This window comes from Podarcis liolepis (assembly GCF_965112155.1).
Source record: "Podarcis liolepis genome assembly, chromosome: 2".
In the NCBI taxonomy this organism is placed as follows: Eukaryota; Metazoa; Chordata; class Lepidosauria; order Squamata; family Lacertidae; genus Podarcis; species Podarcis liolepis.
In genome coordinates this window covers 60,463,885-60,486,980 of record NC_139555.1, presented here as the reverse complement: position 1 = coordinate 60,486,980, position 23,096 = coordinate 60,463,885, and the positions used below count along the sequence as shown (strand labels likewise).

Here is a 23,096-nt window from a genome sequence, read left to right as displayed (position 1 = left end):
ACACTGCTGCTCATCATGATGACAGACTAAGTGCTTGAACCTGCCCCTCAGCATAGGCTGTGAACTGGCTTACAAGTAAAGTTGTGTGCTATCTGTGTGCAAAAAGACCCCCAGGTATGCACAGGAATAGGAAAGTGGGTAGGTCAGATTTCAAAAGATAATGGGGAAATGATGCAGCATGGATGTAAGCAAAGTCTTACAATGGAAATTCAACTGGGCTTACTTCATAAGACTGCAGCCTTAACAAAAGCACCCCATGTTTACAAACCTCTATTTGGGAAAAATAAGGTTGGGATGACTGACTGATTTAGTTTTCTCATCTTCTAACATCCCAGTGGCAAATATGAAAATGTGCACCTACATTTTATAATCATGCCTACTTTTACATAAGCAACTTGGCTCTGCTATTCAGTATTCAAGGTTTATCACAGTAAATTGGCAGGGCAACATAATCAAAACAAAGTATAAAAAAAGAAAACTCATGCCCCACCTCGAGTTCTCTAACTTTACCCGCTAAACCTGAGGGAATAGACAAATAAGAATGGTAAGCCTTTCTAAAATTAGCTCCTTGCTCCACAACATTTGCAGTCTACCATCTCTCAATCTCCCTCTTGTTGCATCCCTGCTTCCTTGCCACATCTCCTTTTTCCCTGACTCATTAACAAACCATTACTAAGCTTAGCACTGCAAGGACTGCTGAAGTAAGTGTCAGCCCTGAATGCTTAAACAGCAGAATAATTTAAAGTCATGCCTCAGTGCTTTACAAATGTATCTCTCAAAAGAAATTCCAGCAGAAGGTAGACCATATTGCACTTCTGTAAGTGAGTGGTCTCAGGCCAATTCTATAGGACATAAACTATCTGACTTTTAGAAGGCATATGAAGGCAGCCCTGTATAGGGAAGCTTTCAATGTCTGATGTTTTACTGTGTCTAATGTTTTAATTTGTTGGAAGCTGCCCAGAGTGGCTGGGGCAACCCAGTCAGATGGGAAGCATAATAATAATAATAATAATAATAATAATAATAATAATAATAATAATAATAATAATAGTTGTTGTTGTTGTTGTTGTTGTTGTTGTTGTTGTTGTTGTTGTTGTTGTTGTTGTTGTTGTTACATACTTCTAGGGCCCAAAGGGAGCTGAACACCACTGGGAGGGCCACACAATTCCCAACCCAGCTGTACACAGATACCTGGAAGTGGGTCTCACTGAACTCAGTGGGACTTACTTCCAAATAAGACATGCATAGGATTATACTGTTGTTGCTTTTGTTGTTGGCTTTCTGGTGCTCATGGTTTGCATTAAAATATGACAACTTTGGTGAAATATATATAACAATAGTCTTTCAGCTTAATAAGCAAAGATATAAACACGACTTTTGCTTTCACTCTTCCCTTTGCACAAGCCATGATTAACTGGAAAGTCTCTAATTAACCATAATTGCCAGTTTTATCTAAGCCATGAAACTATGGTTACCAGCTTGAGAACAAACCACAGTATTAAAACAACTTCAAATTGTGGCTTGGAATATGGTTAATTGAAGCTTTCCTGGTTTATTTGTTTGCACTGCAAATTGAAAAGAACAGTACTTGACTATGCTAACAAAAGGCACATTGATATCTCAGCATATTAAGCCAATATATGATCATTTAAACACTGTCCCATAAAACTATGAACATGTGTACTATGTTTTATTACTCTGATACCAGCCCAAATACAGAGATTTAATTACTTTGTTTGTTTGTTTGTTTGCTTGTATGTGTATTTGTATTTAATTGGAATTATCTAAAACACTACTTACCAGCAGTACGAAGAACACAAAGAACACAAATGTGATGAAGTATATTGGCCCAAGAATTCGATTTGCATGCTCTATTTCGGCAAAGTTAAAATCTCCAAGCACGATGCGAAATTGGGTAAAACTTGAGAGGGAGAAAAAATATAGAAACGGTCAGTATACAATATTCTTCTACAATTTATATTGAGTTAAATCTTATGATACAGCTTATACTCAGTTTTAAAATATCAACCACTGGCTTCCATAGATTATCTGTTCTGAGCTTTCAAACCTGTTTCTATAGTGACTAGCTGATTTTATTATTATTAAGATTTTTACCTTGCTCCTCAGCATAGCTCCCAAAGAGTGTATAGTGGCAAAACAATTTAGACATAAAAGTTTAGAACAGCCTTGCTCGAACTGATGCCCTCCAGATGATTTGGACGAGAGCTCCCATCATCCCTGACCATTGGCTATGCTGGCTGGGGTCAAAGCATCTAGTCCAAAACACCTGGAGGGCACCAGGTTGAGAAAGGCTGGCTTAGGTAACACTCCACTTTGTGCCCTGCATGCAGAAATGTTCATTCACAGTCATCATGTCTCCCTGTACCTGGATGAGAAGTGAAGCGGGAAGGGTTTGGTGATATATTGTTGTTTCAGGTGCGAGCTCCTTTAAAATGGCTGTGAGTAAATGGGTCACTTTGCCCACCCAGTAAAGATTTGCTGTGCCACCACTGCCCATTCCAGCTGTATACTTTTACCAGGCAGCTCAGATATCCCACAACATGCCATTATCAAACATCTCAGGCACTCTTAGCACTTCACTTAAGAAAATTCTGCTCCAACTAATCACAGAACTATATGAAGACAATCTGGAAGACTCCATACATGCAATTCTGAAAAGTGGAAAATTCGTCCACTTGAGACCCGAAGACCAGGTAACCCAACTGTGCGTATGCAAAGAAGATGATAAAGAACATGATGGCAAATCCGATGATATCTTTAGCGCAGCGGGATAGAGTGGAAGACAGCTGGGTCATGGTCTTGTTAAAGCTTATGTATTTAAATATCTGGAAGAAAACAGAACAGGATATATTGTGGTGGGACAAAGACCAAGCCAACAGAAGGGGCTCCAAGTTACCTGCTTAAATTTGGCAGGAAACCAATACTAAACTGGATGAATATTCAGGTGAGCCTGAAATTAAATAACTAGAGAAATGAAGTTCTTTATAAAAGACATATTATTTTGAATTTTTATAAAAAATTATATCCCATTCTTCTAGTGCTTATAGATCACTTCCAGTGCTCACACAGTTCCCTTTTTCAGAGGAAGGATTTCTGCTGGAGATTCTATATAACTCTATATAAATTAAAATAATCAGTATTGGACGTACTGAATGGCGGACCTTTAAGCCCAATTTCAAACATTACATTGGTCCCTAGTGTGAGATCCCATGCTACTCTGGTAACCTAACTGAAACTGCAAAAGAAGAGCAAGCGATGGGGACTTTCTCTTATGGCACTTCCAGTTTAAGTTTAAAAGGGAAAATAAATGTGGGAAATGCACAAGCTCTTTATTTAACTGGAACATGACATTCTCTCCATGGAAATTCCCTTCTGAACATTACACTAGAACAGGGTGTTCTAATCTTTTTGGACCAACGGACATATTTGGAATTTGGAGTAACTGCTAAGGCAAGTGTGACTGTATGACCAGCTTTGACCAATGGAAGATTAGTGAAAAGTTAACCCATTTTCTTAAAGCAATGCAAGGCATTTCATGGTCACATTAGCAGTCCATAATACTACACAACAGCTTTTCCCCACTCCTATACTTTAAGTAGGCTGCAATTTTAGAAGGAAGGTGATAAAGAACATGACAGTGGATGTTACTAAAGTGGCATTTTTGAGGGTCTCCCTGACAAATAATGTACTATAGTCCCCTAAGGGATAAGCCTTGGCAGAGATTATGAATGTGGAGGAAAGAGGAAAATATCTATAAACACCTATGCAAACATTCTTCAGATAGCTTTTTAAAATCTCTAAGAGAAAATTTGAAAATTTTCTGTGAGAAGTATGAAAATAAAACATTGTTAATATATTTAGCAATGTGAGCAGCAGTACCTTTATCCATGCAAAAAATACATTCACTGAAATCATATTATTGTAACGGGTCTGCCAGAATGAAAGGAAATTAAAGTCTGGATAAGCTTCTGAATTGGAGAGCAGACTTTCCATCAACCTGGACACTTCAAAAGTTCGGTAAACATTGAAGAAAATAGCAAAAACAGACAACTGGAGGGGGAAAAGCAAACGTTTGTGAGGTTACAATTTATATTTTTCTGATATAGTCTTCATATCTTAATGAAGTTGATCGATAAAGGGCTACGAGAGGTCAACCATATCTGCCTATAAGCCAAATATGCATTAAAATGTATGTAGGGAGTAAATAAAATAATAATAATAATAATAATAATAATAATAATAATAATAATAATAATAATTTATCATTTATACCCCACCCATCTGGTTGGGCCTCTCCAGTCACTGTGGGCAGCTTCCAACAAAGGAGTAAAAATACATTAAAACATCAATCATTAAAAACTTCCCTAAACAGGGCTGTCTTCTAAATGTCAGATAGTTGTTTATTTCTTTGATGGGAAGGTGTTCCACAGAGCGGGCGCCACTACCGAGAAGGCCCTCTGGGTATCTGAGTATCTATATAAGGAGCATTTTATTTTATGAAACACCATAACATGCTCTTCTTCACCATGAGGGTAACATTAATATTTTTCTTCAGGCATGGAATACTCACATCTTAGTTGTCACCTGAAATGGAATGTTTTAGGGTACATGAAGAACTCATTTAAGTTTTATTACTAGCTTAGAATGGTTTCCCCTAAAAGGATTCTGTGTGGGGTGAGTTTCCCTCAGATTTCTGTATGAGTCCCAGAATTTCATTTATTTACATACAAAATAAGGATTAAGAATTGCTGTTGTAATTATTACAGTTTGCAAGCAAATGTATTTACATGTTTGTGTAGAAACCTCAGAGACTGAAAACAGCCCTTCTCCCTGTGCTGACAGGATGATGACATACTGATTTGCCTTTTTCCAGATACTGCTGAAAAAGTCTCCACCTTCTGAACTAGATTTTCACACCCCTTCTCTGTCTCTCTTTCTATCTCTGCATCTGTCTCTTTCTTAAAGCTCTGCTGTCACCTGGAGTGCCCCAAAATACCGACAGGCCATTAAAATGATAAAGTGGAAACCTTTTCGGTGGAAAAAAGATAGGGACTCTGTTTCTTTAGCTATTGTTATAGAGTTGCCATTCTTTATCCATCTGTCGCCTTTTGGGGACTGCAAAATTCTTGCCATGACACAACAGGCTTTTCAAGGATGGGAAGTTTGCACCCCTCTCCCCACATGAACCAACCCAGACACTGCAATCATCATCTGAGACATTTCTTCCATGAGAGGCCAAGAGGGCTCTTTCTCTGTGTTGGCTCTCCCCTTGTAGAATGCTCTCCCCAGGAAGGCTTGCCTGGCCCTTTCGTTATGTATCTTTAGGTGCCAAGAAAAAACGTTTCTCTTCTCCTAACCTTTAGCTAATTATACAATTTATGGCCTTTTAAGCTGTGTGGAGGGGGTACTATATTTGTTTGTTACTATGTTATATATTTTTGCATTTTTATATTGTAATCCTCCCTATAATCTTCAGTTGAAGGGTGGTATAGAAATTTAATAAATAAAAAATATTTGGATGGGTGGGGATCAGGGAACTCTCTTTTTACTGTATCCCAATTACTAGGGAGTAGTAGACAGCAGAAAACAAGAAATAATCCTATCCCTGCCAAAGGCCCAAAAGAGGTATCAGACAAGCTTGTTCCTAATTTAGGTATCAATTTTCCTCCCAAAAGAAAGGTGATATCTGTCCTATAATTCCTGCTTTTTCATCCTAAATGGGTGAAAGCAGACTGCAAAGAGACAATTGAAAGCTTTCCCTTCAATTTTCAATTAGCTGCAGTTTAGCATTATGCCTGAACTATGGTTGAACTTAGCTATGGTTTTTGAAAGGAGCCACCTTAATAAACAAAAGTTTGAAGTTGCTTTCAGTAAACCAGTGCTTTTTTTCTATAAAAATTGTTTAGGGGTACTCTTATTTTCCTACTCATACTGAAATACTGCCCCTCGATGAGGCAAAACTTAGATTCACAAAATGTTTAGGGGTATGTGTACCCCTGCATACCCCTAGAAAGAAGCACTGCATTAAATCATAGGTAAATTTCAGTTTTTGACATAACACTAAACCTTAGCTAGTGAATAATGGAATCAAAATCTGGAGGAAAAGGGAACACATGAGCCCTGAGGCTCTTGGCACATTCTTCTAATGAAAAGCCAAAGTTTAACATTTTATCTGACTGATCTAGTGACACCCAAGGAAACCAAGACTGAGCAGGGATTGCTACCCATGCCAATGGATTCAACATAAATACAGCACCACTCTGAATATAATAAATTCAATGTAGCCAGGTTCTTATGTAACTGTGGAAAAATAAAACACTAAGAACTTTTTCAAGCACTTTACTTTAAGGAAAGCAGGGAAAGAAAATTATTCTGATTACCAGTATGCTTACTGTAAATCTTATACAAGCTAAGTTGTAGATGGCCAGGAAACACTGAATGTACACATTGATTGTGAGCCTTGCATTTTGACTGCTTTGGCCTGGTTTTCAGAAAAGAATTGCCATGTGTAAAACACAGTTAACTGCTATGTTTCTCAAGGGGCAGAAACATACTAAATTTGAAGCTGCGAATGTTCCTTGCCCAAGGAACATCTACCCCTCTTCCCAGTATTCCCAGCTCTCTCTAGTGGCATAATGGAAAGCATCCTGTCCTCACACAGCAATGTGGTTTCTGTCATAATTCTTTTTTGTAATTTCTGAGACTTACCAGGAGCAGTAACACATCCAGCCAGTTCCAGGCATCTCTAAAATAGTCCTTTTTCTGTTTCTTTAATTTTAAAACTTCTTGGATGGTGAAAGTGAAGATGAAAAGACAAAAAATGACTTCACAAGAGGCCAGGAAATAATCGTAATAGCTGACGTATCTGAGAAGCTTTACAGAGTGGAACTGCCAGGAGGGGATTGCACCACCTGTTGCAGGAAATTCCACAATGAGCCTGTGAAATGAAAGTAAAGGAGGATGCTATCCAGTAACACATAAGACTGATTCCAAACTGCAAAGCTCACCTGGGGTAATTTCAAAGCCCCCTGAACTATTATTACCTCTTGATCAGTTGTAGCTAACTTCTGGCTTGGGGGGCTGATGTAGTCCCCTAAGCAAGTTTTTCTGGCCCCCAAGACCCCACAAATTTTGGTAGTGGTGGCAAAGGAATAAAAAATATAAATAGGCATGAACTGCAGTGGGCCAAGAGATTTAAACCCCTCGGCCCAGTCCAGTGCCCTGTTGAAGATGCATATCACACCCTTCCGCTTCATTTGATGAGCAGGGAAGGTGCAATAACTCAGTAGATCAGTGAGGGCTCTGTACCTATGTGAGCGTGCACACATGCATTCTGTGCTTGTGTGAGTATAGCATGCACATACCCACTTTTGGTCACAATCACCACTAGCATGCACCTAGAGAACTGTCTAAGGATGTAAGTAGCTACTGAACCAAGAAAAGCCAACCACTTCTGCTCTAGATATAATAAGGGTTTTGTTTCTTGACAAGTTTTAACATGTTTCGGTTTTGTGGATCCAAAAAAAAGCTGCTGCTCTATAGCATTCAGTCAAGATTTCAAACTCTGGCATCAGTGGAACTTTTAGGAAATGAAATGAGATACAGTCCATGCAATGGCGGCACCCTAGATTTAATGCCTGAAAAGGCAAAGCTAAAGTCAAGGGCTAGAAGAGTTTGTATGCTAAACCAGTAGCAACTGGAAGGAGTGGAAAGAAGGATTTGATTTGCGTAGTAGATGTACCACAATTTTAAGTAGCCTGCACAGGGTGAGATTCGTCCATTCAGCAACAGAGTAGAACATGCCATTATTACTTTATCAACAGGACTGGTAATGCGATTACTTTATCTTGAAAACTGAATTTTAAGAACAGCAAACAGAAGAGCTCACCTGACCACACAGAAGAGGTTTACATTGGCATTATACATTGAGAAGTCAATGAAGATAACCCTTGTTCCTCTGGTGATCCAGTTATGTTTCTTGAGGAAAGCAAGTTTTGCTGCACTTTCTGCCTTTGACTTGGGCAAGGTGAACATAAATCCTCCACTACTGTATAGCCCAATAAGGCCCCAATGCCATGGGGAGAGTGATTTAGAAGTGGAATAATGCCACCTGTAGGAAAGAAGGGAATTGAGGCACTTCAGTTTACAGAAAGCACCCCCCCCCCATTTACTCCCCAAGGATTTATTCAATCACTCTTAGCTTTCCAGTGCCTTTTTAACAGAAATAGTTAATTGAACACTGCACACCTGCTATTCACGGTGGAAACAAAAATCTCATTCGTACCAGATTTCTCCCACCCCCATCTAGATCATCTAGAACAGGGCAAGAGGGGTGAAGGGTTAAAGTTCCCCTTCTCACCAGGCTCCCAATCCAGATGGTCCCATCCCCTATCCCATCCTGCTATTTACTTTTAAAAACTCAATCACATGAATGCAAAATTCCATGGATGACATCTTGTCTACTTTGGTATACAGCCTTAATTCTTTTTTTGTGGGCTGTGTATATAGTACAAAGCACATTCTCAAAGAATTCTGGACACTGTAGCTTGTTAAGAGTTGCTAGAAATTGTAACTCTGTGAGGGGTAAGCTGCAGAATTCCTTGAAGGAAACAATGTGCTTGAATGTGGTTTAAAAGTAAAGGCATAACTCCAGTTGTACATACAGGCAGTGCACCAAGATGGTATGGTCAAGAAGCGTGGAAGGGCTGTGTTGGGAAATGTAAGCTGTGTAGAGGCTTGCCATTTCCCATAACAGCCTGTTGGGCTAACTGCACATATGCCTATGAATGTGTGGCAGGGGATGCAGAGCAATAATATTGCGTTGAACCCTATAGTCATCCCACAGTGCACAGGGACTATACCGTGTTGTTAAATATATAAATACCTCACATATCAATTTATATGCCTGAAACGGGTGGCAACCTAAGACAATACCAAAACAATTTTACAAATAATATCAACAAAGGTGCTTTAGCAAACATTTTAAAAACATAAAACAAATATCTATTATCTGGGGTAATTTAAAATAAATATTCAGACACTGGGGCGACATTCAACAAAGTTTTACTCAAAGTAGACCCACTGAAATTAATGAACATTACTAAGTTAGGTCCATTAATTTCAATGCATCTACTCTGAGTAAAACTAAACAATGTTTACCAGTATTGGAATAAACCAGTCTATGAAAACATGGTTCAAAGTTTGTTTCAGATCTTAAGTTGGTTCCAGCCCTGGTAACCATACTTTCCTGACTTTGATGTAACTGAAAATCATGATTAATAAACCCAAGGAGTCTTCAGTCCTGGTACACTGAGAAGCAAGGGACTCACTTAATTTTCTTGTGAGTGCAGCTGGCAGATTAGTTTCCATACATTCCCCTTTTTTCAATCTTAATATGCAATTAATCGCTATTCTGTTGGTTGCTATCCAAACTAATAGGTGGAAGTTGATGGAATGTATCTGTAATTTTGTTTTCTCCTTCCTCTCAGTCACTCCTCCCTCACCATCTACGGCTCGTTTCCATTCTAGACATACATGCAGTTATTTCTGTATCTGTGCACACGCATACCTTCCTCTTAAAAAAACAAAACAAAACCACATGAAGAACATACAAAGAAGCATAACTAGTATGTTTCACCATGGGCAAAATGGTGGGTTGTAGGTGGGGGAATGACACTAGCGCACACACCAAAAAATCAATCTGATGTGGCTGTACTCAGTTAGGTGTCATGCATTCTCTTGCTTTCTTTTTCCTAGCCCGGAAGCTTTAACACTAATATGGTACCACTGAAACAATTATATTTAAGGGATCTAGGCAGGAACCATGAAATTCTAGGTCACTGAGGCTAATGTTTGTTCCTGGACAACTTGTAGAAAGTTTAACACAACAATGTCCTTTTTTAAAAGCAAGTTGGGCCTAGTTTGGTCTCATCAATTTGCAATAGCCATGGCCATTCTTTGTGCTGGTTGGCAGGGTTTCCATAAGAGCCACACACACCCATTAGCGGCCATGGGGCCCCATGATCCTCCCACTCTTACTTCTTCTTACTCATGTGGCGAACAGCTGGCTAAAAGATTTAGCAGAACTCCTGATGAGCCAAATTTTATTTTTAATATAGAGGTCTCTGATATATGAACTGTGAACATGCCTTCTGCATGCAGCAATTGGTGGAAACAGTCACAGTCACATCATTGTGGCCACCAGAAGCAAAAAGGCTAGATTGTACTTGAATGAGAAGCAAACAGAAGTAGGGGACCACATATGACAAACTATGTGCCAAAAATATGTGCTAATGTGTTCCATACCAGCAGTGACTGTAGGTGCATACTGGCTCCTTTTTACTTCAGAGTTTCCACAGTAAGGAGAAATGGACTGGCATTTTTATTATAATGTTGTGTGAACCATGCAAAAACAATGAACAACACCAATTCCACAATAAATTCCAATCTAGAAGCACTGAAGGAGGGAAGGGGTAGCACAGGCACAAGGCTCGTGCAAATATTGTCTAAACTAAGGCAGCGTTTGATTCACCCTTATACAGGACAAGCTGATGTAGGTGCAAATCAGCAGGGTGCCACTACTTGAGCCCCTTGACACATATTGTTTTATTTATTTACAGTACAAATGCATTAATAACAGAATTTCTCAGTGCTCCCTAAGGAAACCAAATCCCACTATTAAACTTATTTTGCTAAAGTATGTGTACAGTATGTTCAGATACAGTCAGAAGGAGCAAGGAAAATAAAATGTCACGATACTTACTCAGAGGCATTCTTAAAGCCAAATGATTGTCTATCCTCATGTAAATACTGATATTTACCATAACATTCTTTCATAAATGCCCGGAAAGAGGGATAGATAGAACATGTGTTGTTACGGACTTTTAGTTGTCGAATTCGAGGTACTCCTAACAGTAAATTCTCATAGTAGATAAGTGTGGTGTTATTGGGTGTGGAATCGTTGTTGTACGAAGTGCCCCAATCAAGGCCATCCAGAAGTGGTCCTTCTATAAACTACAATGCATGAAATAAGCAGAAAATAAACTTTTACCAGAAGAAATTCGTCATCTGAAACTCGTTTACTTGGAATCAAATATTATTTGAAAACCCACTGTTACACCTGGGAATCTGAGGCACAATGGCCTTATAAAATGTTTGTTTATCTATTTTGTTTGTTTTTTACATCTTATTTGGACTACTATAAAAAACAACCAATTGATTTCACTTGGCAGATTAAGAGGTCTAGGGTCACTCCACCTATCCTGGTCAATCACAGTTAATAGTTTACTGTGAATGTGCCAATCTGAGCTGCTTTGCTCCTCCTTGCTAGAACATTGAAGAAATAAATCAAGATCCTTAGCTTACTATTATGTATGAAACCAGGTGTCAAGGTTTGTTTTGTTCAACCAAACTGTTAGGCAAAATGAGGCAATCATCACAGAAAGCAAATATTGCAGGTGGCAGCACCTGCTGCCCCAACCATTTCTCCTGAGCCTTCTGGTTATTCTTCCCTGTTGGAAATCAAGAGCCGAGTGTTCCACACAAATTCTGTACATGTAAAGGGCTTGGGGAGGGGAGTCTTTGTCCTTTGCAAAATGCCTTGGACAGCCCTTTACGTAAGCAAATAACAAATCTTGCCTGCAGATCATGGTTTGTTGGAAGTGAAACAACTCATAATTCTACGTAATGTGCAAACAAGGCCATAGGTCTTTCAATATTAATTCTTTATAATGGCACACTGAATTTCACTAAAAACACTGGTGATGGTCTAAAATACTATAAATGCAGACACCTCTTGATGTCTTCTGTTAAGGGATGTGCCTCATGCACACAGAACACATCAATAATGTTCTGTTCATGCATAGTAAAACCAGAGGCCCTGCATTTGCACAGCAGCTGTTGGGTTGTGTTCAGTATCTTTTTGTTATCTACAGTAAACTCTAAACTATAACAAACTGTGAAACTATAACATATTACGGATTACTTAAATTGCATCTTTCTTCACAGAAATTAATGACACCAGATTCATCTCAGCACCAGACAAAAGCATTACAGACCTCAGGTGAAGGCTGTTGTAAAGCACTTTATCACGTGACATCAGCTTCGGCTAGTGCCTCAGCTGTGCCCTTATCCTGACAGGGACAGCTTAACTACTGTTGTCTATGCTCTGGTAACCTCTAGGTTAGGTAAGTTCATAAGGATGGAGCAGCACGTTATATGTAGAGCTGCCTCTGAAGACAGTTCAAAAACTTCAGCGGCCAGGCTGCTCACTGGGGCAAAACAGTTTGAGCATATTACAGCAATCCTGGTCTGACAGAACTGATTACCAATTAGTTTCCAGGCCTAATTCAAAGTGCTGGTTTAGACCTATAAAGCCTTAAATGGCACAGGTCCACAATAACTCAAGGACCGCCTCTCTCCATATGAACCTACCCAGACCCTGAAATCATTTCATCTCAGGCCCTTCTTTATGTGCCTCCTCCACAAGAGGTCTGGAGGGTGGCAACATGATAATGGACCTTTTCCACAGTGGCTCCCCATTTGTGGAATACTCTCCCCAAGGAGGTTTGGCTGGCGCCTTCATTATACATCTTTAGATGCCAGGAAAAAGTGTTCCTCTTTAACCAGGTCTTTGGCTAATTGACATCTAATGCCCTTTAAATGTGTTGTGGAAGGGGGATTATTGAGTTGTCTTTTTTATTTTTATTATTATGTATTTTTATTGTAATTTTATGTTATAAACTGCTTTGAAGGTACAGGGCAGCATATAAATTTAATAAATAATAATAAATGAGCATGTGGCAGCTATCCAAAAAGCAGGTGTAAGGTTTGAACACCTCTTCCCATGTAGTCACCCCATTTGCATACAACATATCACAAGGTTTTATATTACAGTGATACCTCTGGTTACGAACACTTCAGGTTACGAGCTACGCTAACCCGGAAGTAGCTGCTCCTGGTTGCGAACTTTGCCCCAGGATGCGAACAGAAATCGTGCGCCTTTAGCACGTGTGTGCAGCAGGAGGCCCCATTAGCGAAAGCACGCCTCAGGATAAGAACGGTTTCAGCTTAAGAATACACCTCCGAAACGAATTAAGTTCGTAACCAGAGGTACCACTGTACAGGGCTGTTGTAAGGGTTACTAAGATAGTATACATTCGTGTACACTAAGTGCTTGGAACACTTAGGAAAAGTACTACATAAATATAAAGTACCGTATTTTTCACACTATAACACGCATCTGACCATAACACGCACATAGTTTTTAGAGGAGGAAAACAAGGAAAAAATATTCTAAACGAAACAGTGGATGTATGATTTTTATGGTTCATGCTGTGGCCACAGACATGTGATCTGATGGTGAATTTGGGGTGACCCAGTGCAAAAATCCTGAGGATCCATGTGGATCCGTGCTTTGTAACCACGTTTTAAGTGGGGAGGGAAGGAAAAGAACTCAAGGGACAAGGAGCACGCGTGGGGTGTGTGGAGAAGGAGCTTTTCCGCGAGTTGAGTGGGGAGGAGGGAGGGAAAAAGCACTGTTGCTTTAAAGGTATACTTACGGTATTTGCCCTGTGCCTGGGGTTTTTTCCATTTAACAGTTTGCAGCCTTTTCCTTCCGCTCCTTGTTTTGAGGCAGAATAGATTTGAGCAAGTGAGGAGGACTTGGATTGCAGGGGATTCGCCATTAGCTGTGTAAAAGCGCTCCTCCTTGCAGCCTGAACGATAAGCAGCCACCAGCAGCAATAGAATGGAGCACAAAAAAGAGGTAGGGGCACTAGGACCCAGACAAAGCTCAAATCTATCCTGCCTGAAAACAAGCTGCTCCGATCAGCTGAGACGCAGGGATTTGCAAAGTTTTCCCCTCTCCCTCATGCCCTCCCCAGCCTTTTTTTTTACTTCCTGGTTTTCACTGCGCTGGCTCAGAGCTCGAGGTTGGTTTTATTTTGCTGCTGGTTGCTTAAATTTTATCTTTCCTGCAGTCCCTCTGCAGCCTCATTGCTCTGTTTAGAGAGCGCACGGACTTTTGCTTAGCGTCTGTCCCTCCTCCCGTGTAAGCGGCTGCTGCCGGCTTTGCTGCCATGGCTCTCCTTCCCTCCCTCCTCCCCTGCTCCAGGTCGCTTTAAAGCAAGCAAAGTGAGAGCCTCGTAGAGCGTGTAAGCGGCTCCCGCTTTGCTTGACTGACGGCAGCCATGGCTCCGATCCGTGCATTCGCTCCGTAACACGCACAGGCATTTCCCCTTACTTTCTAGGAGCAAAAAAGAGCGTGTTTTGGAGCGAAAATTACGGTAATCCAAAATCGATTATCACTACGCCAAGGTACAATATGGTGTTAATCCCAGATAGCAACAAATTGTGATGACAGCAAGATAAAAAGTAGAGTAAGTAAGTCATATAAGTTCTGCTACCTGGCAGGACTTAATGCCAAAAAAATTAAAAAGTCAAGTCCCCAACTTTACTGCTACATATCTCTTGATGTATTTTCCCCAAACTCTTTCCCAACAATCGAGGCAGGTTTCTGAGGGTACCCAAACCTACCCTTAACTTTATAGTGTGAAACAGTCTAGTGGTGATAGGACAGTAGCAGATTACAGAAACCATGTGTCTACAAAAACCTGTGCCAAAAATCAGGTTTATTTTTATTATCATCAAGTTATGTTTTTCTCATTTAAAAAACAACAACCTTTACCTGCCAAAAGTCAGCAATGCTGCTCATAGACTTGAAGTCTGTATGATCATTATCTGACAGAGGGGTTTCTAGAAAGAGATCTGCCATAACTTTGTTCAGATAATACATATCTGTGCTCACCATTCCAAATGTCACTAAAAAGAAAGAAATCAGGATAAAATCCTAAGCAACAAAGAGAAATGGGAAGACACTTCATATTAGCAAACATCAAACACCTAATGTTTATTAGTAGGACCCCAAAACAAAAGTACTGGAGTCTTAGTAATAGGTCAGAATGATCAAATAGGCAGTTATCACCTCAGTTACCGTATTTTTCTGTGTATAAGACGCCCCCATGTATTTTGGGGGACTAAATTTAAAGGAAATGAGGGGAGTGGCCCAAAGTTGTCAAGCATTTCTAAGGGTTAATTGCACACAGTTGCTGGGGGTTGGCAAAGTGGATAGCCGCTCCCCCCACGCCACCGCGGGCAGAAACGCTCCCTAGAGCACAGACCCGCCAACCAGCTGGCTGCGCAGTTCCCCCAGCTGCTGTGGAACGCTCCCTAGAGCGCACGCTTCCGCAGCAGCATGGGGGAGAGTTGCATGTCCACCAACCAGATGGCTGGCAGGCGCAGCTTCCCTTCCATGCTGCTGCAGGAAACGCTCTCCTCCCACAGTGGCATGAGGGAGAGCTGCGCACTCCCCAACCAGCTGGCTGGCAGTGCGCAGCTTACCCCCCCCCCCACGCCACTATCCGTGTATAGGGAGACCCCAGGTTTTTTACATAATGTTTGGGTCAAAAAAACCTCATCTAATACACGTAAAAATACAGTATATGGAAAATATGCAGCTCTTGCAATGCAGTGTTCTACAGAGAATCAATGAATTGTAGAGTTGAAAGGGACCCCGAGGGTCATCTAGTCCAACCCCCTACAATGCAGGAATCTCAACTAGATCATACATGACAGATGGTCATCCTAGCTCTGCTTAAAAAACTCCAGGGAAGGAGAGTCCATTGCCTTCCAAGGGAGTCTGTTCCACGGTTGAACAGCTCTTACTATCAGGAAGTTGTAACTTCAATCCATTGCTTCGGGTCCTAGTCTCTGGAGCAGGAGAAAACAAGCTTGCTCCATCCTCCATGTGACACCCCTTTAGATACTTGAAGATAGATATCTCCTCTAAGTCTCCTCTTTACCAGGCTAAACATAACCAATTCCCTCAACTGTTCCTCACAAGACTTAGTTTCCAGACCCTTGATCATCTTGGTGACCCTCCTCTGCATATACTCCAGCTTGTCAATATCCATCTTAGATTGTGGTGCCCTGAACTGGACACAGTACAGCGGTACCTCTAGTTATGAACTTAACTTGTTCTGGAGTTCTGTTCTTAACCTGAAACTGTTCTTAAGTAGAGGCGTGCTTTCACTAATGGGGCCTCTTGCTGCTGCTGCGCCGCCGGCACATGATTTCCATTCTCATCCTAGGGCAAAGTTCTCAACTCAAGGTAACTCTTCCTTGGAATTTGTTAGCAGAATTTGTAACCTGAAGCGTTTGTAACCTGAGGCGTTTGTAACTCGAGGTACCACTGTACTGCAGGTATGGTCTGACAAAGGCAGAATAGAGCAGGACTATTTTTTTCCTTGATAGGGACACTATACTTCTGCTGATGCAGCTTAGAATAGCATTAGCGCTGTTTTGTTGCTGTATCACACTATCGACTCATGTTAAGCTTCTGGTCTACTAGATCTCTATACAGTGGTACCTCGGGTTAAGAACTTAATTCGTTCCAGAGGTCTGTTCTTAACCTGAAACAATTCTTAACCTGAAGCACCACTTTAGCTAATGGGGCCTCCTGCTACTGCCGTGCCGCCGGAGCATGATTCGTGTTCTTATCCTGAAGCAAAGTTCTTAACCCGAGGTAATATTTCTGGGTTAGCAGAGTCTGTAACCTGAAGAGTATGTAACCCGAGGTACCACTGTATCCTTTTCACATGTACTACTGGGAAGCCAGGTGTCCCCCATCTTCTATTTGTGCAGCTGGCTATTCCTGCCTAAGTGTACAGGTGGAACCTTACATTTGTCTCTAGTGAACTTCATTTTGTTAGTTTTGGCCCTGTTCTCCAATCTTTTAAGCTCATATTGAATCCGGATTCTGTCCTCAGCAGGATTGGCTACCCCTCCCAGTTTGGTATCATCTGCAAATTTGATTAGCATCCCCTCAACACTTTCATCCAAGTCATTTATAAAGATATTGAACAACAATGGGCCCACTTGTCACTTTCCCCCCATGATGAGGAACCATTAGCTCACATCCACACCTCCATCATCGTCCTAGGCAAACAAGAGGCTTTATCACACTTAAAAGACACAGTTCAAGAACAGTTCAAGTAGGTTGTGAAACTCATCCAGTGAGGACTGTAGGCTGGACAGAGTTCCCAGGGCTGGGTAGAGAAGCTTTGAGGAGCCCCTTCAGCTCCCGGGCCTAAGGTTCCTCACCCCACCCTACATTTATACCATTTTCAAGTTGCATAGGCTTGCAAACTAAGTAATTCATTATTTGCACCTCATGAAATGTTTTTTTTGGGGGGGGAGAGCAGCATTTGCATGTCAACAATCCCCTTTTCCCCATGGACTTACATATACATAGATCTGTAAGGAAAATTATGTAAATCAGTAGCTCTTGAAAGGTAGTTCTCATTTCAAGTTCTCTGCTATGAGTCAGTCGAGGTTTAATACTCCCTATAAAATATGAAGTTTTCAGAAAGAACACAAAGAAAATGTGAAAAACTAATTAAAAGTTTGCGGTATGAATGATCAAACCTAACCAAACAAAAGCGCGCTTCTACATTGCAGAAAAATAAATATTCAATTATCTGTAGACTGTGGTAAAAGACAGATATAAACGTAAATATATCAACTAGCTTCTGATAGCGCTGAATGCAAGTAAGGCTATCTATGTGCCATACATTTATAATACACCCCCACCCCCCGAATCCTAGAAACTGTAGTTTACCTTGCGCAGAGCTGCAATGCCTAGCACCCTTAACAAACTACAGTTCACAGAATTATTTGAGAGGAATCATGTACTTTAAAATGCATGGCAAACCTAGCTGCACTTCCCTAGGAGAAAGCCTCACTGAGTTAAACAGGAGCGCCTGCATGCCCTGCTTCTGAACTGCCAGTAGCATCTGCCTGGCTATTCCTGCTAGGAACCAAATGCCATTTGGTGCAATCAAACTAGTCTCTACGTACTTGTTTCCTTAAGCTCCTCATACAAAATGTATGAATTTGATTGTATGGGGAGGGAAGGTATGCGGACACCTTGTCAAGCCACGTTGCCTGCAATGGGACTGTGGAGAAATGGTTTGGGGTGGGGGGGTTGGCGTCGTCGAAGTGGTATCTACGTTTTGAACAGCAGCGGCATTTCTGGTTTATTTATTTTTTTACTCCATGTCCTCAGGCCTAGCTTGGGAGGCGTCTCCTCCTCCTCCCTCTTCCAAACCTTCCATCATAAGAAGAATAAGTGCTGTATTATCATTCGGCAGGGAATAGGAAGTAGTGGGAATGGCAATGTCGCCCTGAAGCTAAGGACTGGGCGGCCTGTGGCCCTGACTAGAGGCAACGTGGGGGAGAGACCAGTCAAGGCGCTGAGGCAGCGACCAGAGGCCTAGTTCGGCCCTCTACCCGACAGTTGGGCTCTCCGCCCCACCAGCCATTACTACTCACCGAAACTGCTTCGCCGCTCTAGGACGGACGAGTCCTGGGTGGACACAGCCATGGCGACTCTCGGGAGGGAGAAGAGGAGCCGCTTCCCTTCGCGGGGCGCTTGCCTCGCCCCCGCCCCGCGCCGGGTTCGAAGTAACGAACGGGCCGACTGCCTTGGCGGGGTAGAGGCTGCTTCTCTACACGCGACGCGCCTTCGCTTTACCGCGCCAAGGTGCCTCGTCGGGCAGTAGGGCTCCCACCACAAGTTCCGCCCCACAAAGATGGATTACAGCTGGGGATGCATACATATTAATGCTACCCCCTTAACCCATCACTCCCGTGGGGAAATAAACCTGCCACCCTGAGAGTAAGCCCATGGAAAAATATGAGGCATACTTCTGAGCGGGATTGCTCTGCCCTCCTCATTTAATCCACACGACAACCCTGTGAGGGAGGTAGGTTAGTGACTGGCCCAAGGTCACCCAGTGAGCTTCATGCCCAAGTGGGGATTTGAACATTGGTTTTTCCCAGGTCCACTTTGGCTCTCAAATATAACATTCGGTATAAACTTCATTTTGCAGTTAAGGAAGCTCGCCAAGTGCACAGGTGGCCGAGGCTCCTACCTTTTTGCACATCAGGGCTCGGAAGTCAGCCGCATGTTGCTGAATGGGACTCGTTCGAGGAAGAAAGCATAAGTTAAGGTTACAGCCTTGGGAATTGTGTGGATTTCCAAAGTGGAGCTGGTCATATCTAAAACCAGCAGCTCCACCTGCCAAAATCCCCTCTTCTCAATATAAAATTACAGAAGCCCAAGCCTGCTTTAATAATACTGTATAAAAAGAGGTCTGCTGGATCTTCTTATGGATTGAAAGCCCTGTCATTGTCCAGCATCCTGTTTTCAATAGTGGCCAACAATATCTCTGTGAGAAGGTCACAAAGTATGACATGAACGCAACAACACATTCCACATTTGTGATTCCCAGCAACTATTATTTGACGGCATACTATGTTTAATCAGCCTGTCTGGAAAGTTCTGAATTTGGAAGAGCTTCATCCTGCCAGTAATATTGGGAGGTTAATTGATGTGGATGTTTCAAATCATGCCATTGATCTCTAAAATATTATATTATTATCTTTATAAAGTATAATAATATGCATCATCTGCTTTCTTGCTGATTCCTGTCTTCTCTCTGTAATTTTGGGTTTTTAAATATTCAGAAACCACTTCTTACTGAAGACAGAAATAACTTTAATAGAGCAAGTTCATAAGTAAGATCAGGTGGGAAAGGATTAGGTGTTTGAAAATATCTCCAGATGGAATGTCCCAGCATCCCTGTGAGCAGTCATAAATCAGAAATAAATATCTGAGTCACAGCATCCTACTACAATTGCCATTTTCCAGCAGGGTTTTGCATATCTATTAAGTCTGAAACTAGTTTCCAACCTCATGTCAGATATTTCTTCATGCACCTGGATTCCTTAGTTGGCCCGATCTGCAATGACAGATTTTTTAAAATGTGGAAATCTGCCCTATAGAAACCCAAAGCATATTTCTCTTGCCTGTATGAATTTGTGTGGAACAAAGTCACTGGACAGCATATCCATTTTGTCACCCCACCTTTTCCAGCACATTGCTTCTGATACACATTGCTTCTGTGCTTCAGAGATTAAGATGCCTCTAGTTAGACACACAATCACAATGACTGAGGCACCCTGATACTAAACAGGTGCACACAGAACCTGCATGAACTTTTTCACTATTTTTGAATTGTCATACGTTATTTCTTGGATGTATAATCCCACTTTACACTTTTAAAACTAAAAACATACAGTATAATGTAAGTTATTACATGGTTGGGCTTTTAATGTGTAACACTGATCTTTATTGTCGCTAGTTTTAATGTGTAGCTTTTTATGCTTTTTGCTAGACTTTCCTTGCTTTCCTTGCTTTAAGCATTGGTTGCAATTTTTTTTAGAAATGTACTTTGTGTTTTCATGGATTATATAGTGTTATGATTATGTTGTATGCCATGCAATATACAAAATAAAAAAAAAAAAATTCCTTCCAGTAGCACCTTAAAGACCAACTAAGTTAGTTCTTGGTATGAGCTTTCGTGTGCATGCACACTTCTTCAGATACACGGCTACCTATCTACTAATGCAATATACAATATATGATAAATTATTATCTATATTCTATATTGAGGGACGCGGGTGGCACTGTGGGTAAAACCTCAGCGCCTAGGACTTGCCGATCTCATGGTCGGCGGTTCGAATCCCCGCGGCAGGGTGCGCTCCCGTCGTTCGATCCCGGCTCCTGCCAACCTAGCAGTTCGAAAGCACCCCCGGGTGCAAGTAGATAAATAGGGACCGCTTACCAGCGGGAAGGTAAACAGCGTTCCGTGTGCTGCGCTGGCTCACCAGATGCAGCTTGTCACGCTGGCCACGTGACCCAGAAGTGTCTGCGGACAGCGCTGGCTCCCGCCTATAGAGTGAGATGAGCGCACAACCCTAAAGTCTGTCAAGACTGGCCCGTACGGGCAGGGGTACCTTTACCTTATATTCTATATTGAGTCTTCCTGTGCTCATGCTTATGCAGCCAAAACCACACCCAACACACGAAATACTGAGAAATATTGGCAGGTACAGACTAACCCCAAGGTATAAATAAGTACAGAAAAATTGGCAGAAAAACCCCTGTGTGGATTCCTTACCTCCACCCCACCAGGAACAAACCAACTCATTCCATTAATTCAGTGGCATAGAATGTTGAGAGACTCTTGATGGGAACAGAGAAATACTGTATATAAAAACTGTAGAAAGAAGCATCTCATTTCCTGCATGTCACTTCTTGGTTCACACAAGATAGTTTTCATTGCCTCCAGGCCCAGAAGAGACCTGTCTGTGGACATCAATGGAGCAACTAAATAATTCAGTGCAGCTGTGTCCTCCACCTACAGAAACAGGAGTGAGGAGACCTAAATGGAGCAGAAAGAAGCCCAACACTGCCTATGGGTATGCTCCATGGGCACAGATGGCTGACCAATGGAGGGAGGGCAGAGATGGAATGGAGCTGCAAGAACCACGTTGCTGGGGCCCAATTATGAAATAGCTGCCTTTGAGAAAAGTCCTAAAAGTCTCAGCCTGTGTATCTCACAAAATTTTTCTTATTATTCATGTTAATGGTTAACTATTAGAGATATTCCACTCCAAGGAATCTATGACTCAGCACACGGAAGGGGGATTTAAGAGCAGCTCAGCCTAGGGAGTACCTAGAACGATGCTACTTCAAGTGTTTCTTACAAACCACATCCATAAAATAAAAAGATTCTGAAAGCTCATGGTATTTGTAGTATTATGAGTTTGTGGGTACCAAATTCCCCTAAATTCCTGGGTCCAGTATTTTAAAATATAAGCCAGAACAAAAGGAAGCTGATGAGGAACGCCAAAGAGAGGATGCTCTGTGCCAAATGGCAAATGGGAGTTAGTTAGAAGACAAAGCCAGAGTCTGAAGTAGAGTCCTAAAGTTGGCTTGGACGTGAGCTGGAGGGAAAAGCTTGCAGTCTGGTAAAGGTAGCAAGCTGGAGAGAGGGTAAGTGCAGGATGTTTGATGTCTGTTTGAATCCAAATCTGCACCTAGGGGAAAAGCAAGACCCTCTTTGAGTACTAATGCTGTGAACCTCTCCATCATAGGCTCAGGTTGTTTTTGTGTAAATAAACCATATGTCATAAAGACACCACAGTCTCTGCTGGGCCTCATTTCCAAAAGGAAACATGAACCCTGGGGTGAGCATCTGGAACCCCACAGCTTGGAGACTGAAGGTGTCATGCAGCAGTACATTCAATGTCTTGCAAGTTATTATAGCCTGAATGCAAGGGTTTAAAATCACTTAGACTTTGCTTTCACAATCTGCAGGAAGCTGACTTTACTTCAGTCTGTCAAAACTCATTAATTACAGTGAATCCAGCACTTTAGTTAACTATTTTAGTATTTTTAACGGAAGCTAGTAGGGTTCTAAAAAAGCAAAAGCAAGACACTGGGGGAGTTGAAAACTCTTCCATCGTCTACTTTCCTTATGTCTGAAGTTTTGCTATCCAGCGGACTAATTCTTAAAATCTATGAGCACCCAGAGAGGAGATCATGGCAACTTTGCTCTTCCCCAGGGAGAATATGAGCCCAGGTTTGGACATGCTAAGCCAAACCATGACTTAGCTCAACATGGCACTGCAGCAAACCAGGCCAGTGAAACCAGCCAACATACCCCAAAATGTAGCATCAAAAGATTGGTTCATAAGAGCAAATGGAATGCTGATTTTTTAAAAATATGCAATGCTGAATTTTTTAATGTTTTTAATATTATTATATCATTTTATTTAAAATATTACTTTATCTTAAATATTATTTTTTATGTTCTTTCTATTTTATTTTAAATTGCACTGTTTCATGTTTTGATATTTGCCAGCCTGAGTGCTTTTGGAAATGCAGAATACAAATTAAATAAATATTCAACATACTGTATTGTTTATGGCCTGACGATAGTTGTGCAGTTCCTTCAGATTTATTTTTATGCTCTCTTCTTTGTCTGGCTTTAACTCAAATACTAATGACAATTTTCTTTAGTCAAGTACTGTTTATGACAATTTTGTTGAGAATTTCTGTAACAGAGAGTACCCAAAGCTCACATAATAATAATAAAACAACAACT

At 41.3% G+C, this 23,096-nt stretch overlaps 1 protein-coding gene and 1 long non-coding RNA gene across 5 annotated transcripts in view; one reads left to right on the top strand and one right to left on the bottom strand.

Moving 5' to 3' along the window:
- Nucleotides 1-18,920, bottom strand: part of PKD2L2 (polycystin 2 like 2, transient receptor potential cation channel) — a 30,770-nt gene extending 11,850 nt beyond the window's left edge. The window contains exons 1-9 of one of the 4 annotated variants that reach the window (XR_014522207.1): nucleotides 18,412-18,780; nucleotides 17,323-17,424; nucleotides 14,708-14,841; nucleotides 10,784-11,034; nucleotides 7,910-8,131; nucleotides 6,730-6,958; nucleotides 3,901-4,071; nucleotides 2,665-2,846; nucleotides 1,801-1,921 (exon numbers count right to left, since the gene is read on the bottom strand). Coding sequence is in view for 3 of the 4 variants with exons in the window: in XM_083488118.1 (XP_083344244.1) it covers nucleotides 1,801-1,921; nucleotides 2,665-2,846; nucleotides 3,901-4,071; nucleotides 6,730-6,958; nucleotides 7,910-8,131; nucleotides 10,784-11,034; nucleotides 14,708-14,841; nucleotides 17,323-17,424; nucleotides 18,412-18,463 (1,464 nt within the window). In the remaining variant the exon portion in view is untranslated. Of the gene's footprint in view, nucleotides 1-1,800; nucleotides 1,922-2,664; nucleotides 2,847-3,900; nucleotides 4,072-6,729; nucleotides 6,959-7,909; nucleotides 8,132-10,783; nucleotides 11,035-14,707; nucleotides 14,842-17,322; nucleotides 17,425-17,937; nucleotides 17,958-18,411 lie in introns of those variants that run through there. The other 3 variants (XM_083488118.1, XM_083488119.1, XM_083488120.1) reach the window with 3 other exon arrangements.
- On the top strand, nucleotides 17,887-22,914 carry LOC310699791. Its single transcript, XR_014522257.1, has 2 exons — nucleotides 17,887-17,965; nucleotides 21,276-22,914. It is a non-coding gene; the product is annotated as an uncharacterized lncRNA (long non-coding RNA).
- The last annotated feature ends 182 nt before the right edge of the window (nucleotides 22,915-23,096 follow it).